The sequence below is a fragment of the Scyliorhinus torazame genome, chromosome 22 (assembly GCF_047496885.1).
Source record: "Scyliorhinus torazame isolate Kashiwa2021f chromosome 22, sScyTor2.1, whole genome shotgun sequence".
NCBI lineage: Eukaryota > Metazoa > Chordata > Chondrichthyes > Carcharhiniformes > Scyliorhinidae > Scyliorhinus > Scyliorhinus torazame.
The window spans coordinates 77,022,408-77,046,079 of record NC_092728.1 but is presented as its reverse complement, the minus strand read 5'-3'; the positions used below and the strand labels follow the sequence as shown (position 1 = coordinate 77,046,079).

The following is a 23,672-nucleotide window of genomic DNA, read 5'->3' as shown; positions in this document are numbered from 1 at the left end:
TCCGACGCAGATGCGGATTCATTCTTCGGATTTGAGGATCTTCAACCCAGCAGATATGACGTCCCAACTCATCAGTGCAGGATGATGCTGCAGCCTGAAATTAAGAGACAGAGAGCGGTACAAGCCCACAGAGAGCAGCCTGCTGCCACACAGAACGTGGTCCACGCCCCGCGCAGGGTTCCCGACTCTACGAAAGAAGACATGCAAGACTCCACACAGCAGTCCTTGCATGCACAAGAAGTGACTCCAGTATCACAAGACTCCACAGCCAGCTCGTGGACAGACTCCACAATGGCAGAAACGCATGACTCCGATGCGCAATCCTTGCAGGAACAAGACTATGAGGGTCTAGCAACCTCCTCTGACCAACTAGCGGCAGACGATGCAAGTCTGCCATGCTCACGTAAACAGCAAGAAGACTATAACAGTCTACCATGCTCCACTGCACAGCAGGACGACCATGACGGTCTATCATGCTACACTGAAGGACAAAGCGATGATGACTGTTCAAGCCCAAATGAAGGACAACGGCAAGACAATGACAGTCCACCCACATTGTTTGCACCACCAAATGAAAACTCTGACAATTTACCCAACCCTAGTGAACAGCAAGCAGCTACTGAGGATCTACCCACGGTATGTGAAACGAGTGACGATAACATCCCACTTCCCATGCAAGAGGTACAAAGTGACAGACCTCAGCTAGTGTGTACAGAGGCACTCGACGATCACTGTGAGACCACTGGTGACTCCGGTGACACCACACTACTTCCACCCTCAATTGCTCGAACCTTTCCACTAGTCAATGCATTCCTGCATGTTCCGACTCCAGACGTGCAGCTTCAAGAAATCTCAGCTGACTCCAGTGAACCTGCTAAGACTCCGGACGGGGAGCATCAACAAAAAACAGACCAGACTCCAGATGGGGAGCAACCAAACACCGACTCTGATTCACGTAAGCCAGACTTTACTCCAGACAGGCAGTGCCGCAACCTCAGTGATGGCACGCTCAGGGTGACAGCAGATGCCACAACGACAGGAGATGGATCACGTAACAATCACACTGGGTCAGCAATAACAGGTAGCGGCCACAGTCCAGGAGGAATACACCAATTTTCACCACAGCTATGTCCACACATTTGTTCCACACCGACAGTGCGGCCAATGACAGCTCATGCTGGACAAACCCAGTATTCGAGCCTGCAGCAGCCAGCAGTCTATGCAGCATATTCTCAAACAGGCCAGCACTACGGATTGCCCACTAATGGAATCAAGACTGAAGGAGGACTACCGCCAGCGCAATCTGCACTACAGACTGGATGCCTTAGTTACAGCCCAGGATTTGCTGCACCACAGCCTGGCCAGACAGCATATTCCTATCAGACGCAAGGTTCTAGTTTCACACCATCACCAGACACTGATGCGAGCATGCAATTCTGTCTCCAAATCGACATGCTTCAACGCTTCTCAGCAGAATCACACTTCCAGCACAGCATGTGGCCAGAACCAGCATGCACAGTCTTATCCAACTTCAGCATATGGCACACCCATGACCTCGAATGATACTGTTGATGGTACCTCTTCAATGTCAACGACCTATCAGCTACAAGATGCCATCCAACAGCACCACCACAAACATAAAAAAAGAAAAAGACTCCAAATCAGACAGCAAAGTGATTTGACCACTTCTTGGTTCCAGTGGCTCGGAAACGTTGATGGCGTTCATAACCAAGAGAGACGTTTGACCATGATGATTGATGGTTTATGGACTCACATGAATGATTTGGACTTATTGTTTAATCACCGTTCTCATGACTTGTATATACCTTACCTTATCTACCTGTTCTTTGTTCAGTTTTTCTTAAAGTGTACAGAAAATATGAACATATAAAAAAGGGAGGATGTGGTGATGTACATCACTGTAAATACATGTAAGCTAGCCAGACACTAGAGGGAGCACCAGAAACATCACACACACACATTCAACCAATAGATAAGTTAGATAGGAGGAGACCAATGGACATTCACGATACACAAGGAGGTGACACGACCACAGGGGGGCATTACACCAACCCATATACAAAGGACACCACACACATGATCTGCCGTTTAGCCAGTGGAGACAGTCAGTGAGGAGAGGCACAGGGTTGATTCAATATTACACCCACCACGTGGAAGACAGCAGCTGGTTAGTCAGTTAGGTAGCTATAATAGGATTAGCAGTAGTGCCGAACTCAAGTTATAAAAGTGTACATAGTGTAAATAAATGTGTTGAAGTTATCTACACGTCTGGACCTTCCTTTGACAAATGCAACACAAGGAAGCCGCTTATGTTACAAAGGAAACATAACAAAACAACCTGTGAAGCAATATTTTTTCTGGGTACACAACACAGCAACATCGGAACAGAATTGCTAATCCACATTAACATAACTAGAAATAAAAAGCAACCTTGAACAGAGTGGTTATTTCATACTGATGCTGTCATTTCACATTCCTCCTGTAATAATCAGCCTGGGAAATCCTATCATTTTCAACACGAGCAAGAATTTTTGAAGTGCAGCCATTAGTTTGACCTTTATGCATTTTAAAGGCAATTCCATAGCAGTTCCTCCATAACAAACATTTATACCCATACATAATGCATCTGAAATAGGAATGTTATTCCTGTTCACCAATGTTCACTAAAATCTATGAGGTGAATGAGTAATTAGATATTCACAAGGATTTATTACTTGTGCATTTGTTGAAGGTTGATTTAATCAGGTCAACAATTCATATATAGATAACACATGTTGGTACATTTAAAAAAATACTATTTTGCAATTTAAGCATCAAGCTAGTTTAGCATCTACTGATATAAACATTAGCTCCAAAGATATAATTATAACATACTAAAATTTAGCATTTGATACATTTTAAGTAAAATTTACCTGTGCACCGACTAACTGTAGAAGTGCAAAATTCACAGGAAGAACATCGATGTCTGTGTTGATGGCGGTCTGGTCAAAGGGACACGCCTTGCGGTGTAGTTTGTTCAGGCAGGTTTTACAGACAGTATGCCCACAGCCCAAACTGATGGGTTTGTGTACGTTCTCATCAAATTCATTGTAGCAGATGGGACAGGAGAGGAATTCTGTCCACTGCGACGCTTGCACAGGCATTCTGAATGTTGGTCTGGGTTCTGTTTCAATGCTAATGGTTCACTAGCATAACGTTATTGTACTGTCAGAGATTTAGACAGCTGGAAAGAAAACAAAAAAAATTATTTAACGGTTACAAAACTATAAATGCTCAGCTCTTTTCGCCCATTACAAAGGTTTAGTCTTCAGCACAGCACACTGATTAAGATTGAGGTTAAGGGGGCAGGGGGCCGAAATCTACCAGAGTGCACACAATTTCCTGTACGATATGATCCTGGTAGTAATATTGGTTGTTACTTAAGACTCCTTTACAGAACACAAAGATCCATTACTGTTTGGCCCACTTTTATTATCTAATTGTAAATTAGTAATAAAGTGGATGTCAGCAAACATTGAGGCTGAGGGGTCATCATTTACACTCTGCAAGAATTGCAAACAATACGGAACTACAAACATTCAGCTTCTGGGTAGACAACTCATTTGCAAGTAGTAAACAAATGACAAGATGGATAGAATCCTCAAGAAAATAGAGTTCAACATGTTATCATAGAGCAGATCACCCACATTTTATTGTATTCAGTATAACTCAAAAGACAAAGAAATAACCTCCTACATTATCAATGCCTATTTTCCCAAACAGCAGAGATGGGGGGTCAGGCAACCATGTACCTATCTCATGACTGCAGAAGGACCATTGCAATTGCTGGCACTGAGGCTAGGCCTCCAGGAGCATTGTAGCTGTGCCTTTGCATACTGCAATGAAAATTTGCTGCAAACACCTGCAGCAAGACTTTTGCACACTTATCGGTCAGAACGTTGTTCCTTGTATCCAGAAAAATAGAGTTAACTAGCTGCATGTATTCAGCTATGGGAATTGTTCAAGACTCACTATTTCATTTTGAACAAGCTTAGTTAGTTGTACGCCATGTCAAATAATGTGTGAAAAAATGTCACAACTAAATTTCAAAAAATACATGTAGCTGCTCCACACTAAATAACTGTTCATATCTGGTAGTATAGATGAGTACGGCTGAAAGAAAGACACATTTTCTTTTCATCTTGCACTCATCAGGACAGTTCGCAAAAATACCAATGACAGGAGAAATAACAACTTCATACCTGTATGAGAAGAGGCATATGTCACCTAAGGGATGAGGGCCTACAAGCTGAGTACAGGAAGTTAGGAGATTAACTAAAATGCAGGACATCAAATGTAGTAATCTCAGGATTACACCCAGTTCCTCCAAGTGCTAGCGAGAGCAGGAATAAGAGGATAGACCAGATGAACATGTGGCTGGAGAGATTGTGTAGTCTGGAGAGATTCAGATTCTTGAGGCACTGGGACCGGTTCTGGAGAGTGGGACCTGTACAAACCAGACAGGTTGCATCCAGGCACAGCTGGGAGCAATGTCCTTGCGTGGGCTTTTGCTAGTTCTGTTGGGGAGTATTTAAAATAACGTGGCAGGGGGATGGGATCCTAGTAGTAGGATCAGATAGGTCAGATTCAGATCAGGAAAATTAAGGTAAAATATTAGCTAGTGATGCAGAAGATGTAGCGATGGACTTGGAATTACAGAAGAATGTAGTCACCTGGGTTGGCCAACTCCAGACGTAAAATGGAGAACAGCAAAGACTGCAGGGAAATTCAGCCAACAGAGGCAGAAACTAGCAGGTGCAGGTTACTGTGTATTAAACTCTGCAAAAGCCCAGACAGCATCGATACAAGCAGCCATCTGCATAATAATGTAGCAGCCATCTACATACTAATGAGCGATCCCCGGGAACAATCAAAACATTTGGGATAAACAAGGCCAAGCCAGACTCCTCGGCGCCAGCAGGAGCCAACACAAAAGAGGTTAACGGACACCTCAAGACCGCCCATCGATCAGGGAACAGCTCCAGTATTGGAGAAATCAAACCAAGCGATTGGAACAAAGTCCAATCACTTGGAACCAGGTACAGGGTCCGCCCCAAAAGGCGGAAGCCCCTGGGGACTATAAAGTTAAGCCCCCAAGTTCGAATCGTTCTTCTTGACCGGGTCACTCGGCAATGCGAACCAACCCTCGACAGTGAGCGGTGCAGCTGCCGCTGATATCCAGTAAGTCTTAAGTCAACGTCGCTATGAGATAGGCGCTCCTAGCTACCAGTCCGTACGAACTTCGAATCCCGCAGACTCAGAACCCGAACGAAAGGCCATTTGTTCCCCTGACCTGGTGGGCCAGTCCGAAGCTAAGTATAGGCCTGTTAGTTGTAGAAGTAGCTTAGAAGTAGAATTTGTGCATGAGTAGCGATTACTGTGTATAATAAATGTGCTTTGATTTGAATCTTACTAATTGGTGTATTGAGTTATTGATCATTACTTGAACTTGAACCTCGTGGCGGTATCATAAAGATACCTGGCGACACGAGAGCAAAGGTTATAAAACAGAGCCAATTGAACCAACCAAAAGTTAGCAACATATTACTGGCGACATCTGACGGGACCCGGTCTATAAGTGGCTTAACCACTCCGGGAGAACACAAAAATTTGAATTAGAGATCCAATTGGGAACAGAAAACCACAAGTATTCAAGCAGTTCTGATCAATCCTCATAATTCGGAAGTGTGTTAAATGCATGCGTAACTAACAGGGCTATAAGGTAATACGGAGAGATCTTTTTGTTGCGACAAAACTGTCGGGAGTTTGTATTTCGGAAATTAGCGAAAGCCGTACCCGTATTTACAGCACCGCCTTAGTCACCCTGTTCCAAATTTAAAAGAAGCATTCAGATAAGAAAGATGGCAATGCAGGTAATGCAACGCCTCATGAACCCAGAAGAATTTGCGGTCGCAGCGACCAGCAGCAGTACAGTAGGACAATGTCCCGTTTGGGAAGAAGAAATCAGGAAGTACCTCAAAAGGAAAGGATGGCTCCTTTGGAGCGAATACTGTAGCAATGAGGAAACAGGTCCCGGGAGTATAGGACATACTTGGTGGGAGAACCTGAGCAAGATTCACAAGAAGAGCTTAGGAAAAGCTCGCAAGCCAATGGCAATCGTGTCCGGCTTGGCACAATTGCGAGGCACAGAGACGGTCCGGAAAGAGATGGAAGGCATACATTGAATGAGCAAGGTCGATGTTAGTGAGGTAGAAAGAGAGAAAGTAGAGTTAAGGAGGAGGTTGGCAGCAAAAGATGGAGAGGTGGATGATGCCAAGCAGGCACACCAGTCTTGTCTGGCGCACTTAAGCCGCTTCCAATCCCAGTATGAAAAGGCCCATCAGGACACACAACGTGCAGTCCTGGTATGAGATAAAACCGAGAAGCAGGTAGAAGCATTGCAGAGGCAGTGTAGTGACCTGAAGGCAGCGTTAAGAGCATTCCATGCTACCACCATGGAGCAAAGACAAAGCTCACTAGACCACGCTAAGTGCTGGAAGCAGATTGCAGAACTGCAATCTCGGCTTTCAGTTCAAAAAGGATTCCAGGAAACCTTTGGAGCAAAATTAGATGAGGAAGACGGCCCTGATTGGGAAGAGTTGAATGAGACAGTGCAGAGATATGTTCAGGGAACATGTGCGCAGGGAAAGCCCCAAAAGAGAAAAGCGCCCCAACCCCCCACAGAGCAGATAGTTCAGGCGCCAATGAACCCAGTCACCACCCACCGCACAGCCACATCGGACGACACGGAATTTCTGTACACCACCCCCTTAACAGTGACCCAATTACGGGACGCGTGCGAGAAAATCACACCGTTCCTCCCCACCTCAGACCCCCACCACTTCTTTGCCAGAGTAAAGCAGCAGGCGACTATGTACGGCCTGGAGGAGCGAGAGCATGTAAAGCTCACAGTTTTGAGTCTAGACCCTTCGGTCGTAGTAGCCCTTCCCGACCCACAGAATGTCGGAGGAGTCCTAGATGCGATCGGGTATAACCGGGGTGACCTCGTAGATGGCCTCAATAAGTGCAGGCAAAAGAAAACCGAGCACCCCACAGCGTTTGCTGGACGCCTGTGGATCCACTTTGCAGCAGTTTTTGGAGAGCTAGACCGCACCCATTTGTCCCCAGACAACATGGCCAAATGGACCCACACCATTATCTCCCATGCCACAGAAACAGGACAGAAAGTTTGTGCGAATTATGATCCCTCAGAGGCTCATAATAGGAAATGGGTCGTAAAAAAATTGTCCCGCACCTGGGAGCAGTCTGTACAAAACAAACCCGCAGTTAAAAATCCCGAAGAAAAGCAGGCAGAAGCAGACATACACGCAGTTAAGGCACACCAGAACCCCGCATGGGTAAATGAAAGAACAGCCCCCCACCAAAGTCACACGAGTGTTACAACTGTGGACAGTTGGGACACTTTGCAAGAGAGTGCAATGCCCCACGAAAGCCACAGAGAGCCCAGCAGACGGGCACTCTAAGTAAGAATAAGACAGAGCCCATACATAGTGTGAGCACCCGTTCAGATCAGACGGACCTGAACGGAACGGACTGATGGCGTTCGGGCTCCCCCAGTTGGGTCTGCGACACCCTGGGATAGGTCCGGACGACCGGTAGCTGCAGCAAAAATACGGGGACAGCCCATCGAGTTTCTCTGGGACACAGGAGGGTCTCGCACCACAATAGATTCCTCCACCATGTTCCAAAAGGACACGTGGCCCACTACAGCCACTATCACCCTCAGCGGCTTTACAGGCCACTCACAGCAGGAACACATCACAGCCCCTGTATCCATTCAAATCGGCAACATCACCACCAAGCACCCCATAGTTTTAGTCGACCTGCCCAACACAGCAGAACACATTTTGGGCATAGACTTTATGAACTCCCACCGCCTTTCATTTGATCCAGTCAACCAATGTGTCTGGAAAATGGCAAAATCTGCAAGAGCCCCCGCAACGCTCACAATAGGTGAATACGCCAACAAAATTAGCGCAGTAAGCAAATTTTGGTTTAACCCAACGTTAATTAGCACGGGCAAGCAGGTTAGGACAGTGTTACAAACGAACAGGACAGCATTCGCGACCCACAAACACGACTGTGGCCGGATGACTGGTTCAGTACAAATCACAGGACCTGACCCTAGACCCCAAAAGCAGTATGGATTTCCCCAAGAGGCAGAGGGAGAAATCTAAAAAGTAATTGCTTATTAGAGCAGGGCGTACTTAGATCAGTAGCCTCCACTAATAATGCCCCGATTTGGCCAGTGAGAAAGCCCGATGGATCATGGCGACTGACCATCGATTACCGGGAACTCAACAAAATCACCCCCGCAGCAGCCCCCACAGTAGCCACAAGTCCCATGGCCATGCTCAAGCAGGGACTCAATTACCAATACTTTACGGTTTGAGATATCAGTAATGGATTCTGGTCCATTCCATTGGCAAAGGCGTGCCAGTACAAATTTGCCTTCACCTTTAAAAATCAACAGTACACGTGGACATGCCTTCCACAAGGATTCCACAACTCCCCCTCCATTTTCCAACGACAGCTGGCAAATGGTTCAGCCAAATCTTCTCGCCCAGAATGTCTGATCCAGTACGTAGACGACCTACTACTGCAGACAGACACCAAGGAAGAGCACATCGAGCTTCTGTCCGAACTCCTGGAACTCCGACAAGCAATTGGATGTAAAGTTAACCCCAAAAAGGCCCAGATTTTTGAAAACAAGGTGATATATTTGGGTACAATTATCATGCACGGTAAACGCGAGATCGATTGCTAAATTGCCCCTTCCCCAGAACGTTTCAGCCCTCCGGTCATTTTTAGGACTGGTTGGCTACTGCCGAAACCACATTGACGGTTTCGCCAGCAAGGCAGCACCCCTCTCAGACCTCCTAAAGAAAGGAGGCCCCTGGGAATGGCTTCCGCAGCATACGGATACTGTGGACTCTTTGAGACAAGCACTCATAGCAGTCCCCGCACTACAAGTTCCAGACCCGCTTTCCCCCTACGCTATAGAGGCAGCAAGCACAGACCGCACCCTTTCGGCCGTGCTCCTTCAGGAACGGCACGAACAGTTAAGGCCCGTGGCTTACGCCTCCAGAGTTTTAGATGCTGTGGAGCAGGGATTTTCAGCCTGTGGAAGGCACCTGCTCGCAGTTTTTTGGGCAGTACAGTATTTTTCTTACATTACTGGACTGAACCCCATCACAATTCTCACGGAACACACTCCCACCCAACTTTTACTGGACGGACGACTCAAGGATGGTACAGTTAGTCAGATAAGAGCAGCCAGATGGACCCTTCTTTTGCAGGGACGGGACATCACTGTTAAAAGGACAAAGACCCACACTTTTTTAGCTGACAACTTACAGTACCCCGGAATCCGCCATGAGTGTGAAATTATCTCTCCACATCACAACACAGGCCCTTTTATAGCTAAAACACCCCACAGAAAGACAGGTAGTTCAACCCAGAGCCCCACGCACACAGATACGTGCGCACCCATAAGGATATACGTGGATGGCTCTTCCACAATATCAGAAGGGAAGTGCATAACAGGATGCGGTATTTACGTTGAGGACGCGCAGGGACGCGCCCTAGAAGAAATAGCAATAAAACGTCCAGGACATTTAGGCGCGCAGGCTGCAGAACTTGCGGCCATCGCATACATAGTGGAACACCCAGATTCCTTCCCCAGCCCAGCAGACATATATTCGGACAGCCTCTATGTCTGCAACAGCCTTACGGAATTCCTACCCCTGTGGAAAGCAAGAGGTTTCCGCAGACGGAAAACACCTCCCCTCAGCAACATTGCTCCGTCACATTTTAGAGCGAGCACAGAACAGGACTTTTGGGATAGTCAAAGTTCGTAGTCACCATCGTTCCTCACCCCCTGGAAATGTAAAGGCCGACGCACTGGCAAAAGCAGGTTCCAGGCATGGATATTTTTGGACACCCCCCGAAAGCGCACCAGTGAATACAGTTCAGGTCTCGCAGACTAACATCGAGGATTTAGTGCAGGCCCAGAAGCAGGACAGCAATCTCAGGGAGATTTTGAAAGGAAACTATCCAGCCCCCTATGAGTGGTTTAAGAATGCTCTGACCACACATGAGGGTGTGGTGTTAAAAGACACCCTTTATGTGGTTCCTGAACAGGACAGGAATCAACTTGTTACACCTGCCTGCTTACCATTGGCTGGGGACTAATGACAATCCCACAATCCTGTGGGAGTATGAGCTTCCCCAATGAGGCGGGGGGGGGGGGGGGGGGGGGGGGGGGGGGGGGGGAGAAACCATTAGTAAACTCCAAGTATAAATAAAGCTGGCCAATTTGGAACCAGCAGGAAGGAGTGTGTAGCAAGGAAAATTGTTGCTGCTGTTACATATATATATATATATATATGTTATTGTAAATCAATGTTATTACTTTGTATCTTTAAAACTCGTGCTGGATTCTTCGTGGCCCTCACAAAACTGGTGACGAGGGTTAAAGTGAATAGCTGTCTACACTGCTGAAGCCACCTCCCTGGATTTTTGTTGGATACAGGTTGGAAGTTGTTTTCTATTATACCATGCCTCTGTACGGACGTTTGGATGTTTTTGATGCTGCGCTGGAAAGCTGGAACCAGTACACACAACGGATGCGTTACTATTTCAGGGCAAACAATATCACCGAAAACGAGCACCAGGTGGTCATATTGCTCACCGCCTGTGGCCCTCATATACGTTTGGGGTGATTGGGAGCCTTACGTACCCAGCTGCGCCGGACACAAAAACATTTGATGAACTTGTGAATATAGTGGGGCAACATTTTAACCCAACCCCGTCCACGATAGTCCAGCGTTACCGGTTTAATACCGCTGAGAGGACCCCTGGAGAATCCCTTGCCGATTTTCTATCCAGGCTACGCAGGATTGCGGAGTACTGTGACTATGGTGAGACCTTGTCAGAAATGTTACGCGACCGTTTGGTTTGCGGTATTAACAATGCAGCCACCCAGAGAAAGTTGTTAGCTGAGCCAACATTGACTTTTCAACAGGCCATTCAAATAGTACTGTCCCGAGAGAGCGCAGAACGAGGAGTGCAGGAGCTACAGGAAATGGAAGTGCATGCCCTGGGGCGCAACCCCTTCCGTCCGAAAACGTCCCCACCGCACTCCTGCGGTACCTTGGGCGAGGCAACGCCCGGACCGACGCCAGTGGCCGTCGGACATTCCTCCCCGAAGGGAGCCTTCTCCAGAACCAATGGATGAGGAGCCATGTCCGTGTCAGACTTGTAGGCGCCGACCCCGTCGCGGACGGCGGTCCTGGGGGTGCCAGAGGTGCCTTCGTTCCGACCGAAACTGGGACCAGCCCAGGGGCCGTAACTGTTACCAGCCCAGGGGCCGTACCTTCCATGTGGATGAACCTGCAGCGACTACTCCGGAGGACGTGGAGACGGAGGACGACTGCCTGCAGCTGCATTGTGTGGCAGCTCCCCATGTGGCCCTCATTAAGGTGACAGTACGGGTCAATAGCCACCCGCTTGAGATGGAGTTGGACACTGGCGCAGCGGTCTCCGTGATCGCCCAGAGGACATTCGACCGCATCAAGCAGGGTATACAGACCCTTACATTAACCGACTCACAGGCCAGGTTGGCCACCTGCACGGGGGAACCACTGGACATTGCAGGAACTACAATGACCCCTGTTGTTTATGGATGCCAGGAGGGGCGTTTCCCACTCATCGTGGTGCGCGGTCATGGGCCCAGCCTGTTGGGTCGGGACTGGTTGCGCCATTTGCAGTTGCAATGGCAGCACATCCTCCAAACAGTTTCTGAAGGGTTGACTGAGGTGCTAGGACGATACCCAGATGTATTCCAGCCTGGTTTGGGGAAAATAAAAGGGGCCGTAGCCCGTATCCAAGTCGAACCAGGAGCCACGCTGCGCTATTTCCGGGCGCGCCCGGTGCCTTACGCCTTGCTCGATAAGGTTGAAGTGGAGCTCACTCGTTTGGAGAGTTTGGGTATTATCAGGCCCGTCCGTTTTGCTGACTGGGCAGCACCAATTGTACCTGTAATGAAGCCAGATGCCACAGTTCGCTTGTGTGGCGATTATAAACTTACAGTGAATACGGCTTCCCGACTCGACCGATATCCAATGCCTCGCATAGAGGATCTTTACGCGAAGTTTGCAGGTGGACTCTCGTTCACAAAATTAGATACGAGTCACGCCTACCTGCAGTTGGAGCTGGACCCTGCCTCCCGACCATATGTAACGATTATTACACACCGGGGCCTGTATGAATATACACCGTTGCCCTTTGGAGTATCCTCTGCCTGCGCAATTTTTCAACGTGTTCTGGAGGGCATTTTGAGAGGTTTACCACGTGTTGCTGTCTACTTAGATGACATTTTGATTACAGGGACGTCGGAGCAGGAACATTTGGAAAATCTGGAGGCTGTCCTTAGACACTTTTCAGAGGCTGGAGTCCGTTTACGTCGCACAAAGTGCGTATTTCAGGCAAAGGAAGTAGTCTACCTAGGTTATCGGGTGGACCGCGAAGGGTTGCACCCCGTCGCAGAGAAGGTGCGTGCGATTCAACAGGCCCCCGCCCCGACTGACACTTCGCATCTTCGTTCTTTTCTCGGTCTCGTAAACTATTACGGGAAGTTCCTCCCCAATCTGGTAACTACGCTGGCCCCTTTGCACCTGGGTTTGGGGTCAGCCGCAAGAAACCGCTTTCCGGCGGGGAAAGCAACAATTGTCGTCGTCTGGGTTAATAACCCACTATGATCCTGGAAAGCCTTTGCTCGTCAAATGTGATGACATCCCCGTATGGTATTGGGGCCGTCCTGTCCCACAAGATGGAGAACGGGGCCGAGCGACCGATAGCTTTCGCCTCCCGCACATTGACTGCAGCGGAGGAAAAGTACGCGCAGATCGAGAAGGAGGGCCTGGCAGTGGTTCTTGCAGTGAAACGCTTCCATCAGTAAGTGTATGGCCGCCATTTCACTATCGTGACTGATCATAAGCCTCTGCTAGGACTTTTCAGAGAGGATAAGCCAATACCGCCCATTGCTTCCGCACGGATTCAGCGCTGGGCTTTGTTGCTTGCTGCATACGAGTATTCTCTGGAGCACAAACCAGGAATGCAGATAGCAAATGCCAACGCACTGAGCCGATTGCCTTTATCGACCGGCCCCATGTCGACCCCCACGACCGGTGAGGTGGTTGCAACCCTAAATTTTATGGACACCTTGCCTGTCACGGCATCACAGATCTATGAGTGGACCTAGACGGAGCCAGTCCTGTCAAAGGTTCGGCACATAGTCCTGGTTGGTGGGCAGCATAGACAGCTCCCAGGCGAGTTGCGGGCATTTTCCTCCAAGCTGTCAGAATTCAGCGTGGAAGACGGCATCCTCTTGTGGGGGACGCGTGTGATTGTCCCGGAAAAAGGCCAGGAGCTGATACTAACAGACTTGCTCAATGGGCATCCAGGTGTGACCAAAATGAAGATGTTGGCCCGGAGTTATGTCTGGTGGCCAGGCCTCGACACCGACATTGAGAAGGTGGCCCAAAACTGCTCCATTTGCCAGGAGCATCAGAAGCTTCTGCCGGCCGCGCCCCTACATCACTGGGAATGGCCAGGGCAGCCTTGGGCACGCTTGCATGCAGATTTTGCAGGCCCTTTTCAAGGATCCATGTTCCTTCTATTAATTGACGCCCAGTCTAAATGGCTAGAGGTGCATAATATGCAGGGGACAACGTCCTGCGCAATAATTGAAAAGATGCGTTTGTCTTTTAGTATGCATGGCCTCCCCGAGGTGCTGGTCACGGATAACGGCACTCCATTCACGAGTGAGGAGTTTGCGAGGTTCACGAAGATGAACGGCATACGCCATATCCGCACTGCCCCTTACCACCCGGCTTCAAATGGGTTGGCAGAGCGCGCAGTGCAGACATTCAAAAGAGGCCGAAAGAAGCAGTCCTCCGGATCAATGGACACGAGACTGGCTCGCTTTTTGTTTACGTATAGGACCACCCCCCATGCGGTGACTGGGGTAGCTCCCGCAGAACTCCTAATGGGCCGGAGACTTCGCACCCGCCTTAGTATGGTTTTCCCGGACATTGGCGCAAAAGTACACCGCACACAAGAACGGCAGGGACAGGGATTTTCTCGGCATCGGCCGATTCGGCAGTTTGCGCCCGGTGACCGAGTGTTCGTTCGGAATTTTGCTGGTGGTGCCCAGTGGGTTCCTGGCATAATCTTTCGCCAAACGGGCCCTATATCTTACCAGGTGCAAGCCCAGGGTCGTCTCCAGCGCAAACATGTAGACCACGTTCGGTCCAGAAGAGCATCCCCTCAAAAGATTCCCCGCCCCTGGAGCTCATTTCTACAGCCGCAGAGACCAGAGACAAGGGAAGGTAGTCCTCACAATCTTCCACTGGTGCCTCACTCGAAGCCTGCGCAGGTCGTTACAGAACCGAATGGAGATAGAGACGCTGACATGACAGAGGCAGCAGACTCTGACTCAGAGATGGAGAAACAGGATGCATCAGAGGGGGATTCCTCGGGTCCACGGGACGTGGATGTACAACCGTTGCGCCGTTCATCACGGAAGCGCCGGTCTCCGTCTCGTTACACGCCGCCTGATCCAACACCGCGTGCAAATGTTGTCCGGCCTGCAGCAAAACGAGTCCGACGCCCTCCTTCGCCAGGGTCTTTGGTGGGTTCCTTGGACTTGGGGGGGGGGGGGGGGGGGATGTTACAACCTGCCTGCTTACCATTGGCTGGGGACTAATGACAATCCCACAATCCTGTGGGAGTATGAGCTTCCCCAATGAGGGGGGCGGAGAAACCATTAGTAAACTCCAAGTATAAATAAAGCTGGCCAATTTGGAACCAGCAGGAAGGAGTGTGCAGCAAGGGAAGTTGCAAAGCTCAGCTCAGTCACACCAGACCCGTTAATGGCCCCTGGACTAACCTCCAGATTGATTTTATAGGACCATTGCCCCCTTGCAGGAATGGTTATAAATATGTACTCGTGGTGATAGACACGTTTACAAAATGGGCGGAAGCATTCCTATCCAGAACACGGCAAAGACCACAGCCAAGATTTTAACCCACCACATCTTTACAAGATGGGGACTCCCCCGCAGCATTAAATCCGACCAAGGCTCCCATTTTACGGGACGTGTCACGAAGAACATCCTCACGATATTTGGCATTAGCCAAAAATTCCACATTGCATACCACCCTCAGTTGAGTGGTATTGTGGAGCGCATGTATCGGACCCTAAAATACACCCTCAGAAAAATCGTCCCAAACTGACTCCCAAAACAGAAAAAACACCACTTGGGACTCAGTCCTCCCTTTTGCGCTGATGTTTTTGCGAAATACAGTTTCAACTTCCACAGGTTACACCCCACACACTCTCATGACCGGACGCCCCATAAAGGCACAGAATTTTTATTAGGATTAGATTTGGCCAGCCCCGAAGTGACAGCCCTCACACACGAGAAAGCAGTAGAACAATTAGTGGCGAATGTTAAAACGGCTCAGCTCACAGCCGCAGTGAAATTGGGCACAAGAAAGAAACAGAGCAAGGCCTGTTTCGATAAGACATCGCATGCGACTGAGTTCAGTGTAGGACAGCAAGTCATGCTCTCCGTACACAACCCCAGCACATTCCTGTCACCAAAGTATTCGGGTCCGTACTCCATTGCGGACAAAGTAAGCCCTTCCGTCTACAAAATAAAGTACCCCAACGGAAAGACTGCGTGGTTCCATATCAACCAGATGAAGGCACATGGAACACAGTCTAACCACGCACACCACGTCATGCTCGACGCAGCAGACCACGCCCCGCCCACAGCCAACGTAACCCTACCCTCCCCCAACACGTCCAGCCCAGTCACAGACTCAACCTCGACTCCACCCCCGAAATATGCACTCCGCCCCGGAACGCCCACAGACAGCAGGGACAGTGACCGTGACTCGGACAATAGCCACAGCACGCCTCCCTACTATCCCCATGCAACAGGACCCACACCCAGCGAATCTGACCACGATTCGAGTGATCCCTTCATGATCACTTTCCTAAACAAACCCCAACACCGACCTACAATGACAACCCCGATTCCGTCCCCACAGAACTAGACACCACCTTTTGGCACCGAGATAATTCGTACAGACTCGTCCGGAATGACGAGAGCGATCCCGGATCACACCATGCAGCCCTATCAGCCCTGATACACTCGAGAGTTTGGGATCCGGGAGAAGATGACGACTTGGAGTCTGACTCCCAAAACGAGAACCCCTTTGCGACCCTGTTCGCAACCGATAACGGAAGTGTCCAGACGTTTTAATAAGGAACCGCTTGGGAGAAAACGGTGTCCTTTCTGATGGAACCTGCAGCATGTTTTATGTTGTTTGTAGTTGTATTGTTAAATGTTGTATGTTAGACCGGAATTTTTTTTTCCACGGCCCCACAACACCACCCTTCTGACGCCCACTGGCAGTCAGAGAAACTAGTTTGGTCAGACGCTAGTTCAGCGGAACTAGTTTGTCCGCAGAGACTTGTTAATGTCCCAGACGCCAGTTCAGAGGAACTCGTCTGTTGACTGAAACACAGACCCCCGTTCGTAACTGCTCTTCTGGTTCGAAGGAAGAACCAATACGGCAGCCCCCCCAGATCTTGCCCGTTCTGGTTGGTTGTTCAGGCAGTGGAGAAACGGCACTGGGACCCGCCCTGCCTGAGAACCCCCCTCTGGTCAGCTACGCTCGGGTAGGGCACACACGGCATTGGTCGCAGTCCTTCCCGGGGACTCCATCTAAATTGTACCCGTCGCGGCCCATACGCAACTCATTTCGGCAAGTTTTGTTCAAAAAGTTTTGTTTTGTTTTCAGGTAACCCTTAGGTTGCCAACCCTCTGCTATTTGCATCCTAAAACATTTGAATGGTAAATCGCACTGGTTCAGTATTTGTAAGTGTGTCTTGTCCTGAAATTCGGTTTTTGAAAAAAAATGAGGGAGTCACACATAGTGCCCAATTATAAAGGGAGTAATTGGCACTAAAGGACAGACAGGATATCATACGAGATATTAAACCAAGATAGTAACAGACACTATGCTTGATCCCACAGAAGCTCCAGGACCAGAGAAGAGAAGAGAAGTGAAGAGAAGTGAAAGAAGAAGAACCATGAGGACATCCTCTGCGTGGCTCATAACCCTAATGGACATTTGGTTGCGCGCGAACGCGAACCCCCTGACCTCAACTCCCCCAGCCGTTAATGATTCACTTCCCCACAGTACCCAGAGCCCAGTCACAAGCGACACCACACCATCTTGGTGTGACAGGTTTATAACCTGGTACTCCCTGTTCTACTTGATAGAATCCCTACTAGTATTGGCAATACTCTGCTGCATCATGCAGACTATTCATCTGAGAAAATGGAGAAGGAGAGCCTACCGCCCTCGCACCCCGGTATATAGGATAAGATCCCCTATTTTCGGATATGACCAGACCCCCGACCCCCGCGATCTATAATAAAGAGCATTTGTTTAAGATTTGTTGTAAATAAAGAAATGTTCATGAGCAATTGTACAATCCTGAGCCAGAAAAATGTGTATAATACTGCTATGATTTTGTTTGTATGGTTTAGGAAGTTAGTGTGATGAAATGTTTGAGTGAGTGCAGTTTATTAAGGATAGTTAGAGGTTCCGATTTTCTTATTTTGCAATGCATGTCCCTGTTTGACATAGCGCCCCTCAGAATTGTCAGTTAAAATTTTTTTGCATAGTTATGGTCAGTGTAGAGGCCATAGAGTGCTCACCAGGTCAGGGAATGAAAAACAACGTAGTTATGTGATCCTTCACGCTTCGCGTTAGGATCACAAGGAGGGTGTGTAGCCATCTGGGTTGGCCAACTCCCGACGTAAAATGGAGAACAGCAAAGGCTGCAGGGAAATTCAGCCAACAGAGGCAGAAACTAGCAGGTGCAAGTTACTGTGTATTAAACTCTGCAAAAGCCCAGACAGCATCGATACAAGCAGCCATCTGCATAATAATGTAGCAGCCATCTACATACTAATGAGCGATCCCCGGGAACAATCGAAACATTTGGGATAAACAAGGCCAAGCCAGACTCCTCAGCGCCAGCAGGAGCCAACACAAAAGAGGTTAACGGACACCTCAAGACCGCCCATCGATCAGGGAACCGCTCCAGTATTGGAGAAATCGAACCAAGCGATTAGAACAAAGTCCAATCACTTGGAACCAGGTACAGGGTCCGCCCCAAAAGGCGGGAAGCCCCTGGGGACTATAAAGTTAAGCCCCCAAGTTCGAATCGTTCTTCTTGACCGGGTCACTCAGCAACGCGAACCAACCCTTGACAGTGACCGGTGCAGCTGCCGCCGATATCCAGTAAGTCTTAAGACAACGCTCGCTATGAGATAGGCGCTCCTAGCTACCAGTCCGTACGAACTTCGAATCCCGCAGACTCAGAACCCGAATGAAAGGCCATTTGTTCCCATGACCTGGTGGGCCAGTCCGAAGCTAAGTATAGGCCTGTTAGTTGTAGAAGTAGCTTAGAAGTAGAATTTGTGCATGAGTAGCGATTACTGTGTATAATAAATGTGCTTTGATTTGAATCTTACTAATTGGTGTATTGAGTTATTGATCATTACTTGAACTTGAACCTCGTGGCGGTATCATAAAGATACCTGGCGACTCTAGAGCAAAGGTTATAAAACAGAGCCAATTGAACCAACCAAAAGTTAGTAACAGTAACAATTTTTATAAATGTGTCCAGCAAGGGAAAATGACAGGATTAAACTTCTTATGCTCAATACAAAGGATATTGCAAACAAGGTAGATGAGTTAAGGGCACAGGTAGACACATGGCAGCAGATGACACTGCTATAACGGATCCCTGGCTAAAAGGAGGGGTAAAATTGGGAGCTCAATATCCCTGGTTGTGGAGTCTTCAGACACAATATAGAGTGAGAGATTAAAAAGAGGGGGGTAGGGGCAGCACGGTAGCACAAGTGGATAGCACTGTGGCTTCACAGCGCCAGGGTCCCAGGATCGATTTCCCCCGCTGGATCACTATGCGGAGTCTGCACGTTCTCCCAGTTTCTGCGTGGGTTTCCTCCCACAGTCCAAAGACGTGCAGGTTATGTGGATTGGCCATGCTAAATTGCCCTTAGTGACCAAAAGGGTTAGGAGAGATTATTGGGTTACGGGGATAGGGTGCAAGTGAGGGCTTAAGTGGGTCGGCGCAGACTCGATGGGCTGAGTGGCCGCCTTCTGCACTGTATTTGTATGTTCTATGTTAAAAATAAAAGAGGGGAGTAGCACTAATATTTAAAGAATCAATTCCAGTTGTGAGAAGGGATGATATACTACACGGGTCAAACAAATAAGGCTTTATGGGTTGAGCTTAGAAATAAAGCAGTCGCACTATTGGGAAAGAGAGATAGTAGAAAAAAATATATAGGCAAATTCCTGCCTGTAAGAACAAGAGGGCAATAACTTTACCTATCCCAATATCAACTGAGATTCAAATATGGTAAAAGGTTAGTTAAGGAAAAAGTGGGACCTAGAGAAGAAGAAGGGAACTTATGTGTAGATGCAGAGGCTGTGGGAAGGGTTTTAAATGAATATTTGTGCCCCGGGGAAATTTCTTGAGATATATGCAGGTGAGGGCGTTTACTAGACAACAGGTGAGGGAATTTCCGTTGCTCCCGACACAGGGGATACAGGACAGGGTGCTTTCAGGGGTGTGGGTCGGAGGGGGCAAGGTGTCAGAGATTTACCGAGAGATGAGGGAAGAGGGGGAGGAGTCGGTGGGCGAACTAAAAGGAAAATGGGAAGAAGAACTAGGGGAGGGGATAGAGGAGGGTATGTGGGCTGATGCCCTAAGCAGGGTAAATTCCTCTTCCTCATGCGCCAGGCTTAGCCTGATTCAATTTAAGGTGCTACATAGAGCACACATAACGGGAGCAAGATTGAGCAGGTTCTTTGGAGTGGAGGACAAATGTGGGAGGTGTGGCGGGAGCCCGGCAAACCACGCACATATGTTTTGGGCGTGTCCAGCACTGGAAGGGTATTGGAAGGGAGTGACGGGAGTGATTTCGCGGGTGGTGAAGGCCCGGGTCAAACCAGGCTGGGGGTTAGCTCTATTTGGAGTTGCGGAAGAGCCGGGAGTGCAGGAGGCGAAAGAGGCCGACGTTGTGGCCTTTGCGTCCCTAGTAGCCCGGCGCAGGATCCTACTCGTGTGGAAGGAGGCGAAACCCCCCGGACTGGAGGCCTGGGTAAATGATATGGCGGGGTTCATTAAACTGGAGCAGATAAAGTTTGCCCTGAGAGGATCGGCTCAAGGGTTCACCAGGCGGTGGCAGCCATTTCTCGACTACCTAGGGGAACGTTAGAGGGAAGACAGATGACCGGCAGCAGCAACCCAGGGGGGAGGGGGGGGGGGGGGGGGGGGAGGGGGGAAGGTTTAGTTTAGTTTAGGTCAAAGATAAAGGGGTTTTGTTACTTGTGTATTGTTAAAAATTTCTGTATTGTTATTGTTGCGTTTGCTTTGTAAGAGGGGAAAAATTGTTGTTTGGGAAAAAAATTTCAATAAAACATTTTTTAAAAAAAAATAAATAAAAATAAATGAATATTTGTCTCCATAATTAAAAAAGGAAATGGATCATGCAGATATACTAGTCCTGGAGGAACACAGATATTGAATGGGATAATTAAAGAGAGAAGAAGTACTCAAAGGATTGGAATCCTAGAAAGTTGACAAGTCGCCAGGGCCAGATGGATTTTTCCCAAGGCTGTTGAAAGAGATCAGGAAGGAGATAGCAGATGCTTGGTGGATGATTTTCCAATCCTCACTAGATACTGGGGAGGTACTGGAGGACTGGAGAAATTTAAACGTTGTTCTATTCCCGTAACAGCCTCCCCGAACAGGCGCCGGAATGTGGCGACTAGGGGCTTTTCACAGTAACTTCATTTGAAGCCTACTTGTGACAATAAGCGATTTTCATTTTCATTTCATTTCATTATTGTTGAAAAGAGGATCGAAGTAAATGTCAAACAATTATAGGCCAGTTAGTTTAAGTCAGAGGCGGGCAAATTAGTAGAATCAATTCTGAGAGTTGGGATTAACTGACACGTAGAAAGGCATGGAGTAGTCAGGGATGGTCAGCATGGATTTGTTCAAGGAAGGTCTTGCGTCACAAATTTTATTGAATTCTTTGAGGAAGTGACAAGAGTTGATGAAGGTAGTGCAGCGGATGATGTTAGCAAGTCATTTGACAAGTTCCCACATGGCAGATTGGTTAAAAAAGTAAAGGTCGATGGATACATGGTAATGTGGCAAACAAACAAAAGGGTAATGGTCAATGGATGCCCTTGCGAATGGAAAGTTCTTTCAAGTGATGTTCCACAGGGCTCGGTGTTGGAACCCTTACAGTTTGTGCTATTAATGATTTGGATGTGAACATGGGGGCACAATTGGGAAATTTGCAGATGACACAAAGATTGGCAGAGTAGTGGATAGTGCATAGGATAGCAATAATCTCCAAAACTATATAAATGGGTTGGTGAAGTGGGCGATAAAGTGGCAGATGGAATATAACACAGAGAAGTGTGAGGTCATGCATTTAGGAGGTCAAGCAGTTATAGAGTACACAATAAATGGGACTATACCAAGAGGGGTAGATGAAGTGAGAGATTTTGGTATACAAATAAACAGGTCCCGAAAGGCAGCAGTTCAAGTAGACAAGGTTGCAAAAAAAATAGTATGGAATGCTTTCCTTCATTGGCAGAGGTTAGAATATACAAGTAAGGATATAATGTTGGAATTGTATAAACACTGAGGCCACATTGGAGTAGTGTGCAATTCTGGTCACCACATTACAGGAATCATAGAATTTACAGTGCAGAAGGAGGCCATTCTGCCCATCGAGTTTGCACCGGTCCTTGGAAAGAGCACCCTACTTTTTATTGAGGTATTTCTTTGGCATTGTAACAGCAACAAAATCAACAATGTACATAACAAGGAAAATATAAACATAGTGCAAATACCACCTCCCTCTCCCACAGGTCCTACCATTGCTTACCCCCCTAATCTACGCTAACCTAACCCCCCCCCCCCCCTTCTGCTGACGATTAATTCTCTGCGAGGAAGTCGATGAATGGTTGCCACCCCCGGGCGAACCCTAACAGAGACCCTCTCATGGCGAACTTAATTTTCTCCAGGCAGAGGAAGCCAGCCATGTCCGAAAGCCATGTCTCCGATTTCGGGGGCTTTGAGTCCCTCCATGCTAGTAATATGCGCCTCCGGGCTACCAGGGAAGCAAAGACCAGAACATCTGCCTGTTTCTCCTCCTCGATTCCCAGATCCTGCGATACGCCAAAAATCGCCACCTCTGGACTCATTGCCACCCTCGTATTTAATACCGTGGACATGGCGTCGGCAAACCCCTACCAAAACCCCCTCAGTTTTGGACATGCCCAGAACATATGGACATGGTTCGCTGGCCCCCCACGCGCACTTCGCACACCTGTCCTCCACCCCAAAGAATCTGCTCACCCAGGCCACTGTCATGCGAGCCCGGTGAACAACCTTAAAATTGGATCACACGTTGCTGTCGCGTTGACTCCACCCAACGCGTCCGCCCAAAGGCCCTCCTCTATCTCTCCCCCCAACACCTTCTCCCACTTTTACTTCAGCTCCTCGGTCTGCAACTCCTCTGAACCCATAAGCTCTTTCTATATGTCCGAGACGCTCCCCTCTCCTATCCATCCTCTAGAAACCACCCTATCCTGAATCTCCCTTAGCGGCAGGAGTGGGAAGGTTGGTACCTGCTTCCGCAAAAAGCGGGCAAACCGGTGGTTATCGCAGATTGGGGACCACACCAACGCTCCCACTCTGCTCCCACATGTCTCCTCCACTGTCCCCAGACTCTCAGGGCCGCCACCACCACTGGACTGGTGGAGTACCACACCGGCGGGAACGGCAGAGGCACCGTTACCAACGCCCCCAGACTTGTGCCCTTACAAGAGGCTCACCCCCCACCAGTCACCTCCTCACCATGGCTATGTTAGCCGCCCAGTGGTAATTGCTGAAATTCGGCAGTGCCAGCCCTCCATCCCCCCCGACTCTGCTCGAGCATTGCCCCCTTCACATGCGGGGACTTGCCCCCCACACTAAGACCACGATAATCTTATTGATCCTCTGAAAAAAAGACCGTGGGATGAAGATGGGGAAGCATTGGAAGACGAATAGGAATCTTTTTTACCGACTGCACTCTGCCCGCCAGAGACAACGGGAGCGCATCCCATCTCCGGAAATCCTCCTTCATCTGATCCACCAACCGGGCCAAGTTCAATTTATGTAGCCTGCCCCAATCCCTCGCCACTTGGGATACCTAGGTACCTGAAACTGTCCCCTACCACTCTGAATGGCAGTTCCCCCAGTCGCCTCTCCTGACCTCTCGCCTGGACCACAAACATCTCGCTCTTCCCCATATTGAGCTTATACCCCGAAAACCGGCCGAATTCCCCCAAAATTCCCATAATTTCCATCCCCTCCATTGGGTCTGAGACATACAGCAGTA

At 48.7% G+C, this 23,672-nt stretch overlaps 1 protein-coding gene across 4 annotated transcripts in view; it reads right to left on the bottom strand.

Annotated features, from left to right (window-relative positions):
* The window catches only part of rc3h2 (ring finger and CCCH-type domains 2), a 193,627-nt gene that overhangs the window by 88,826 nt on the left and 81,129 nt on the right, over positions 1-23,672 (bottom strand). For all 4 annotated transcript variants that reach the window (XR_011937645.1, XM_072488392.1, XM_072488391.1 and 1 more), the window contains exon 3: positions 2,934-3,244. Coding sequence is in view for 3 of the 4 variants with exons in the window: in XM_072488392.1 (XP_072344493.1) it covers positions 2,934-3,164 (231 nt within the window). In the remaining variant the exon portion in view is untranslated. The remainder of the gene's footprint in view (positions 1-2,933; positions 3,245-23,672) is intronic.